Source organism: Barbus barbus (genome assembly GCF_936440315.1).
Source record: "Barbus barbus genome assembly, chromosome: 16".
Taxonomy (NCBI): Eukaryota; Metazoa; Chordata; class Actinopteri; order Cypriniformes; family Cyprinidae; genus Barbus; species Barbus barbus.
Genome location: NC_136744.1, coordinates 31,363,656 through 31,373,274, shown reverse-complemented (window position 1 = coordinate 31,373,274; position 9,619 = coordinate 31,363,656). Strand labels below are relative to the sequence as shown.

Below are 9,619 nucleotides of genomic sequence, written 5' to 3'. Positions count from 1 at the left end.
TAAAATGCTTTCAAACTGTACAATATGTACTTTTGTAAACTTGACTATTAGCTAGAAATGAACAAATTCGTTTGAAATCGTCAAACCTGTTAGTTTTTAGAGGTTTTGAGATGTTGGTAACAGGTTTTTAAAGATTGTTTGTGTAAAACATTGTAAAGGTATATTATTGATTTAATGTTGATATCATTCAGCGACACGAGCTCTAATTAAACTACAGTATAACGCTTGTGTCGTTGACAAAGGGTTGACAAAAACATGAGGTAGAAAAATAGTCATAAAATAATAAATTACATAGCCTGAAGCGTCAAAGGTTTTTTATTTTTAAAACTTGTATTTTGTAATATTTAAATGCGTGACCGTTATTTTGTGTGGCGGTGCGTCATTTCCTGTGTGGAGCGATCTCAGTGGTTAAGTGACAGACAGACCGCAGAGAGAACACTAGTGCTAGTTAACTGTAGTTAGTTGGTTAGTTGGTTAGTGATTCCTCATCATGGCCAGAAGTGAGTCGTATTTCAGGAGATCCAGTGTGTTCTGGATGCTGGTCGTGACGGTTTCTGTCAGTTTTTTCACGGTAAGATGAATTATTGAGTGAAACACTGAGGAGAATTTGACAAACTTGTAAACTAATAATGTTTGATATGACTGTCAGAAAAGCTGTTTGACTTCTGAATGAACTGAGAATATACCTAATATACCACGATGATGAAGAGTAAATAACCAGCAGTACAATCATATATACATGTTAATCTTATAAATTGTTATTGTATCGTGTGTGTGAGAGATTTCTGCGAAAAACATACAACATAAAAATTAACTGGAAAATATTTGTTAAAAATACATTTAGAAAAATTAAGATGAAATTAAAACCGTAGAAGCCACACATTTACCATGGATACAACTATTAACCATAAAAATGTTGTTTGTGTATTAAATATTTATATATAAATAAGAATATAAGTAAATATATACTGTATGTGTCTGTATTTATATATATATACACACATAATAAATAAACTAAGTACACATATACAGTGCTCTCCAAAAGTACTGGAACAGTGAGGCCAATTCCTTTATTTTTGCTGTAGACTGTAAACATTGGGGTTCATCAAAAGATGAATATGAGATGAGAGATTAACATTTCAGCTTTTATTTCCAGGTATTTTCATCTGGATCTGATACACAACTTTGAACCCACCTATTTTTCATGTTACCAGAAGTATTGAACATGTGCCTGACAGGTGTGTGTCGTTGCCCTGGTGTGTCCTATTAATTAATTATTCAAACAATAAATAGCACTGAATGTCTGCGCTCAGTTTCAGATCCGTGCAGACTGCATTTATAGTTAGTCAGGCGTGTAACCAACATGAAAACCAGAGAGGTGTCTATGGGTGAAAAACCAGCAATTGTGAAGCTGAGAGAAGATGAAAATCAATCCAACCATTGCACAAACACTGGCAATAGCAAGTACAACCATTAATCTCCTGAGGAAGAAAGAAACCACTGGTGGACTAAGTAACACCTCAAACGGGTAGATCAAGGAAAACATCTGCAGTTGATGACAGAAACATTGTGACAGCTGTAAAGAAAGACCCTAAAACAGCTGTTAGTGACATCAGCAACAACCTCCAGAGGGCAGGAGTGAAGGAACAGATGTATGGTGTGGTGGGTTCATCTTCTAAGTTGTGTATCAGATCCAGATGACAATACCTGTAAATGAAAGCTGAAATGTTCACCTCTCATCTCATATTCATCTTTTGATGAACCCCAATGTTTACAGTCTACAGCAAAAATAAAGGAATTGGTCTCACTGTTCTAATACTTTTGGAGGACACTGTATATTATGTAAACAAAAACTTCTATTTTGGATGATAGAGATATATATATATATATATATATATATATATATATATATATATATATATACGCATGCATACATACAGTGGGGCAAATAAGTATTTGATGCACTGCCGATTTCAAGTTTTCCCACTTACAAAGAATGGAGAGATCTGTAATGTTCATCGTAGATACACCTCAACTGTGAGAGACAGAATATAAAAAAAAAATCCAGAAAATCACATTGTATGATTTTTAAATAATTAACTTCCATTTTATTGCATGAAATAAGTATTTGATCACCTACCAACCAGCAAGAATTCTGGCTCTCACAGACCTGTTAGTTTGTCTTTAAGAAGCCCTCCTATCCTCCACTCATTACCTGTATTAACTGCACCTGTTTGAACTCATTACCTGTATTAATTGCACCTGTTTGAACTCGTTACCTGTATAAAAGACACCTGTTCATACACTCAATCAATCAGACTCCAACCTCTCCACTATGGGCAAGACCAAAGAACTGTCTAAGGACACTAGGGACAAAACTGTAGACCTGCACAAGGCTGGGATGGGCTACAGGACAATAGGCAAACCGCTTGGTGAGAAGGAAACAACTGTTGGCGCAATTATTAGGAAATGGAAGAAATTCAAGATGACTGTCAATCTCCCTCGGACTGGGGCTCCATGCAAGATCTGGCCTCGTGGAGTATCAATGATCCTGAGAAAGATGAGGGATCAGCCTAGAACTACATGGGAGGACCTGGTCAATGACCTGAAGAGAGCTGGGACCACAGTCTCAACGCTTACCATTAGTAACACACTACACCGTCATGGATTAAAATCCTGCAGCGCGCGCAAGGTCCCCCTGCTCAAACCAGCACATGTCCAGGCCCGTCTGAAGTTTACCAAAGACCATCTGGATGATCCAGAGGAGGCATGGGAGAAGGTCATGTGGTCAGATGAGACCAAAATATAACTTTTAGGTATAAACTCCACTCGCCGTGTTTGGAGGAAGAAGGATGAGTACGATCCCAAGAACACCATCCCAACCGTGATGCATGGAGGTGGAAACATCATAATTTGGGGGTGCTTTTCTGCAAAGGGGACAGGACGACTGCACCGTATTGAGGGGAGGATGGATGGGGCATGTATCGTGAGATTTTGAGCAACAACCTCCTTCCCTCAGTAAGAGCATTGAAGATGGGTCGTGGCTGGGTCTTCCAGCATGATATTGACCCCAAACACACAGCAAGGACAACTAAGGAGTGGCTCCGTAAGAAGCATTTCAAGATCCTGGAGTGGCCTAGCCAGTCTCCAGACCTGAACCCAATAGAAAATCTATGGAGGGAGCTGAAACTCCGTGTTGCCCAGCGATAACCCCAAAACCTGAAAGATCTGGAGAAGACCTGTATGGAGGAGTGGGCCAAAATCCCTGCTGCAGTGTGTGCAAACCTGCTCAAGAACTACAGGAAACCTCTGTAACTGTAAACAGGTTTCTGTACCAAATACTAAATTCTATTTTTCTATTGTATCAAATAATTATTTCATGCAATAAAATGGAAATTAATTATTCAAAAATCATACAATGTGATTTTCTGGATTTAGTTTTTTATATTCTGTCTCTCACAGTTGAGGTGTACCTATCTACGATGAAAATTACAGATCTCTCCATTCTTTGTAAGAGGGAAAACTTGAAATCGGCAGTGTATCAAATACTTATTTGCCCCACTGTATGTGAAGAGTTCATTTGCAGAAACGGATCAGTCCGTTTTTAACAATTTTCAAAAATCATGTTTTTTTTCATTGTGCCTTCCAATTAATCTCAATCAAACTGCAGTTGGGTTATTTTGATTGGGTTAAAAATAACTAACAAATACAGCTAACTAACAAAATAAAACAATAAAAACAACATAAAAAAACTATGTTGTGTGTTTATGTGTTTTTGCACATAAACTTCATATATACTGTATATATACACAGTGCTGGGGCAATTACTTACAAATTACATGACCCAAATTATAGTTTGTACAGTAATTTATTGGATTACTCATATTAGGTAATATATTCTGACTACTTTTAGATTACTTTTGACCTCAGATATATTGCATTCTACATTATGAAGTGTATTAAACATGACATTATGCCAGGGATTCATGAATGAACTACAGGGGGTTTGTAAACTAATGAAAAGATGGAAGACTTTACAAATGTATTAAAAGCGGTAGAATTTCAGAAAGGAAAATTTAAGAGGAAAAAAGATGATGAATAATTTACTGCCACTGAGTCAATTAACAAGTAATCATGTAATCTATGAAAAAGTGTATTCTTAAAAACTGTATTCTTATTCTAAGCATTTTAAAATGTAATAGTCTAATTACAAGAACTTAATTTTTGGAATCTGATTACGTATTACATATGTGATCAGTTACTTTGGAAATCAGATTTATTCATGTTTTTCAGAGAAATCAGTTTGATGAACGAGGCTCATTGAGTGAGCGTGCGTCAGTATAATACACTGATCTATAACAGAGAATTATATATAGATCTGTGAGTCTCTGAACAGCTGAAACTAAACCACATAACAGAATGATAGTTATACAAAATACCCACACAAACCTCCAGATACACCACGGATGCCTTATGAAATCATGCGGCCGTCAGCTGCCACCGTGATGAATCAGAGATGATTTGGTCTTCTGCTAAACACAGACTGTGATTGTGATGGACCTTTAGGAGAAGCGTTGAGGAAGCGCCTGTCCAGAGGAGCCTAACAGAAGAGATTAGCCCTTTTCACACTTCTGTGTTTCTGGCTTCTGGACTGGTGCCACAGCGGCCGTGCTTAACAACAATCAAAGTGTTTTATTATGAATTAGATATTATGAAAATGCTTGAACTGCTAGTACTTTACAGAGTGCAAACATTTCACAAGTAACTTTTTGCGTCAGCTTGGGTCATCAAATGCAAGTTTGTTTAATTCTAAATGGTTGCAGTTATAATTCAGTTAGTTTTGCCGTTCTGTGCATTTAGTGCTGGCTGTGCATATGACTCTCCACGTGAATTTGTTTCACTATAATAATTATTATTATTATTAAAGAAATATTGTATTTTGTACTTTCTCTCCTCTGCATTATTAACAGGATGGCTTAAATGTACGTTGTATAATGTGCCCTGGGAAATGCATATTAAACATGACTATTCCTATTGCATGGGATTATGTTGAGTTTAATATGCTTCATATCAAATGCAGTCACGAGGCTGAAATAAAAAGACTGAATCATGAACTTGATGACAAACAGAAAATCCTTCAGAGCGTTTAACCCCTGAAAGCATGAAAAACTAATTAATTTCTGTAGAGTTTGTGCAGAAAAATATCAAAGTGCATTTAATAGAGTTCCTCTAGCAAATAAAAATGTGTTTAAGAGGTCCTTCATCCCCAGTGCAATTAAAATAATTAATTCAGCAACTTTTTAATCAAGCAGTGTGTAAGGCATGAACTGTGTGTTATGTGTCTAGTTATTGTGATTTTATTTTACTATGTATGTTGTTGTGTTGGTGAGCCAAAGACAATTTTCCACTTAGGTGGATAATAAAGTTATACTATACTAAAAGGAAAAAAAAAGTAGTGTATATGTGTGTTTAACTTAGTTTTATACTAAAACCGTCTGTGAACATGTAAATTAAGCTTGCGGATGGATTTAAAATACTGTCTGTGTCTGGTCTACTCAGTGCTAAGTAATTTATCATGATGTGGTGATTCAAGGGAAATTGAGAATATGCTCAGATGTGCTGGAGATCAAAGCCTGGATAAAAAGGGAGCGTGTTGAGCGCATCATCTCACGAGTCAGCAGTCTGAGTGGCCATATAAATTACAGACAAGTACAATGTTATTTCTTTGTAGACTATATAACAACAACTTGGAAAACAGACAAAACAGAAAGATAAGCATTATTTGAGAAAAGGGCATGCTAATAATAATAGGCGCAGACCTGTAACGGAACTAGCTTTACCCTGCGCTGACGTAATTTCTGATTTTTGTAAAAAAGGCTAATTGTGGCTGGTTTTGTGACTCGGCTGTAACTGTGGTTCTGCAGTGATTGTGTTTCATTGGTTTCCAGTGGACGGTGTTTTGGCCTCAGGACGTCCCATACAGCAGTCTGGGTCCTCTGGGCGCTCTGGCCAAGCATTTGGTGGACTATCATTATCCTGTGCTGTATTACGGGTGAGTGAGCGCTGTCGTTCACACGCTGAGTTCAGAGCTGACGCTGATGATGTTTGCTGTGTCCTTCTGTGTTTCAGATGGTTTCTGACGTGGCTCATCCATCTGTTCGAGGCTCTTTTTGCACTGAAGGTCTGCAGGTAAGACACCTGGTGTTTTTATGATAGTTTACAGTATCAGGGTGTTTCATCTTTTCTACCACATGGTGGCAGTACAGACCAACAGATATGTGTGACTGATCATTCTGTGTGCTGTTGACTTACTGTACTCACGGAATAGCGGAGTTAATTATATAAATGATAGAGGAAGATAAAAGGAATAGTTCAGCCAAAGATTAAAATGTGTTGAAAATGTTCTCATCTGAGATCAGGATGAGTGTGTGTCTTCATCAGGTTTGTAGAAATGTGTCTCTGCATCAGTGTCTCAGCAATGGATGCTCTGCAGTGAATGGGTGCCGTCAGAATGAGAGTCCAAACAGCTGATAAAAACATCACAATAATCCACACCACTCCAGTCCATCAGTTAACATCTGGAGAAGACAAAAGATGAAACTAATCCAGCATTAAGATGTTTTTAACTAAAATACATAGAGTCCATAATCCATAACAACTCTTCCTCCAGAGAAAAGTGCATCTCCTGTTGTCTCTCACATCAAAATCCAGTCACATATTTGTTTAGAGCTGTTTTGTCTTGTAAACGCTGCTTGATCTGTGCAGATTTCTCTCCTGATTCAGACCAGAACACTTTTTCACTGGAGGAAGAGTTATTATGGATTACAGACTCTATGTATTTTAGTTAAAAACATCTTAATGCTGGATGTGTTTCCTCTTTTGTCTTCTCCAGATGTTAACTGATGGACTGGAGTGGTGTGGATTATTGTGATGTTTTTATCAGCTGTTTGGACTCTCATTCTGACGGCACCCATTCACTGCAGAGCATCCATTGCTGAGACACTGATGCAGAGACACATTTCTACAAACCTGATGAACAAACACACTCATCCTGATCTCAGATGAACTGAGGGTGAAAATTTAGGAAAGTACACAACTTTGACCCAGATGTTTCTGGCTAATCAGATGCAGGGCTGTGTTGATCAGTGTGTTGGTGTTTGTGTCTGCAGTGATAAAGGCATTGACAGCACATCCACACGTTTGCTGTGGTTCGCTCAGACGTTCCTGTTTGGTTTTGCGTCTCTGGGTCTTCTGCTCAAATACAAGCCGGACGGCCGATCCAAACGCCAGTGACAGAAACCACAGCCTGACACCGGAGCTCGTTTCCCAGCAGGACTCTGATCTTTATATTCCAGAGGATTTATCAACCAGCAGGTTATATTTGAACAGTCACATCCACCTCACTGATTCTGGAACAGCCTTTCAGTTAAGGCTAAATGTCACATCCGAGGTCTTGTTTACATGATCCTGGTTCAGTACTGAAGCTCTATCAGCAGCATTAGTGACATAACGTCTGTCAGCACAGAAAATCACTTCAGCTCGCACCTCAGTGCAGGTGCAGTCGGACACTTACAGTGCAAAATAAGAGCAATTAACATCTAATTATACAAGCTAACCTCAGACTAGTGTGATGCAATCACTTACTAACCTCGACTGGTATAGTTACCGTATATCTAATGTCTCACCTCCTGTAATGGCCGTGTAAATCCAGTAAACATGGTAACTTTCACACAAGTGTGCTCAGAGACAGGTTACATACAGAAACATCCAGAAACATCCAGACTAAACTTCCCACTGTACAACAGAATCAGAGAGCCCTCCATATAAGCTTTATTTACTCCAGTACACTGAAAAAACTGCTTTTAAACAATCTCCACATTTACAACATGCACAAATAATTACAAAGAAACTAGAAATGCACCGATTGCAATTTTCTTGGCCGATACAGATTTTTGTCGATTACATTTAGCAGATGCTTTTATCCAAAGCGACTTACAAATGAGGACAATAGAAGCAATGATAAGCAAGTCTCAGTTTGCTTAACGCAGTACACGTTAGTACATGTAGCAAGTTTTATTTTTTAATTATATAATAAGATAACGGATAGAAAAAGAATAGAGAAAGCTTGACAGTTTACAGTCTGCTCAGTTTACAGCTCAAATACACTTTAAAGGAAGAATTCATGAGCTTTAACATTGTATTTGCTGCTGCTGTAAGCATGAGTCAGGTGATTTTCAGTGCTGATTTTCTGTGATGCTCCTCAAACCCTGTTGATAGAGCAGGATCCTGAACACAGAACATTCCTCTAACAGTGTTTCTCAGCCGCTGCAGGTTTAGAAACACTGCTGTAAGTGCAGTTGGTTATTTTTGGCACAGTAGAGGGTTCGATTCCTAAGAACCGCAGTGTTTCACTGGAGTTTGAGTGATTATGATGTGATTTACAGATCAAGAGGACGCAGAGTTTAGTGCTGCTGAGTGTTTGAATGATGGAAAATAAACTGACTGATTTGACTTGTTTTGTGTCGTCTGTCATTCGATGTACAATCACATCATAAAATACTGTAATACAGAAGCTTCATTTGCAGTTTTGACAGGAACTCATTGATTAAGCTGCGGGTGAATGAATCTGATTCGCCTTCAGACTGGATTCAAACACAGAGACAGAGTTTACACACCATCCATGTGCTTTATTTATAGCTACGGTAGCCAACATACTCATAATTCATAAAGAGAGCTCTTATGTTAGCATATTTATCAGACAATAATCACACAATTCTGATTATGTAAAACCAACAACATTACAGCAGCATCAGAGCGCTGGGTGTCTGGCCCTAATGAAGAAATCTGTTTCAAGATATTTTTATAAAGTGCATAATGATAACTTTTGACAATTCAAAAATTATAAAAATTTTAATTCAGGTGTGAAAAGAATTCATCTTCATATATATATATATATATATATATATATATGGTTTTTGCTAGTGAATCTCTTGAACTGAATGATTGGAGTCACGAGTTTGAATCAATTGGAGCAGTCATGTTTACACGACACTGTCAGCACTACTACTGCCTCAGCTCGCTAGTTTGATCACATTAACTGAAATTAAAACATGATATTTACAATGAGAATATCAATATTTCCATTGATTCCAAAGATAACATCCAACACAAATCTATAGGAAGATATTGCGGTGAGGTAACCGGTTTACTGCTAACTAGTGAAATACTCCATTAATATGATGAGCTGCAGCTCAAAACACATGTTAGATGGAAACATTGTGCTTTATGATGGAGTTTAGTTTAATTCACTAGATCTGAAATAGTTTGAGCTGCAGTTCAGTTGCTGACAGTTCAATAGAAATCAGTTGAAAGCATCAAAATGATTGCTAGGGATAATTTAGTTGCTGGATATTGGTATACATCCATGCATGATGTTGCTAAACTATATTTTCATATTATATAAATATAAGAGGGTGATTTTTTGCACTCATATCTTGAATTTTTGACTTCTGTAACTGCATTCTAATAGACTCCATCACACAGTCAGGCGTCCTGCATCATCAGGCACTGCATCAATGAAGCTAAATGCCTTTAATCATTTTAATGCATTATTTTTAGG

General features: G+C 37.6%; 1 protein-coding gene across 1 annotated transcript; it reads left to right on the top strand.

The window, feature by feature from the left end:
* Window positions 1-373: 373 nt before the first annotated feature.
* Window positions 374-8,511, top strand: LOC306882051 (transmembrane protein 254-like). The gene is made up of 4 exons (XM_079436484.1): window positions 374-571; window positions 5,949-6,052; window positions 6,130-6,189; window positions 7,170-8,511. Exons 1-4 carry the CDS (start codon window positions 491-493, stop codon window positions 7,291-7,293), a joined length of 369 nt encoding a protein of 122 aa, XP_079292610.1. The 5' UTR covers window positions 374-490; the 3' UTR covers window positions 7,294-8,511.
* Window positions 8,512-9,619: the final 1,108 nt, after the last annotated feature.

Excerpts from the sequence above, each read along its gene's own strand:
- LOC306882051 (XM_079436484.1), top strand. The coding sequence starts at position 491 with ATGGCCAGAAGTGAGTCGTATTTCAGGAGATCCAGTGTGTTCTGGATG. Across the intron at positions 572-5,948 it reads TTTCTGTCAGTTTTTTCACG|TGGACGGTGTTTTGGCCTCA; the intron begins GTAAGATGAATT and ends ATTGGTTTCCAG. Across the intron at positions 6,053-6,129 it reads TATCCTGTGCTGTATTACGG|ATGGTTTCTGACGTGGCTCA; the intron begins GTGAGTGAGCGC and ends TCTGTGTTTCAG.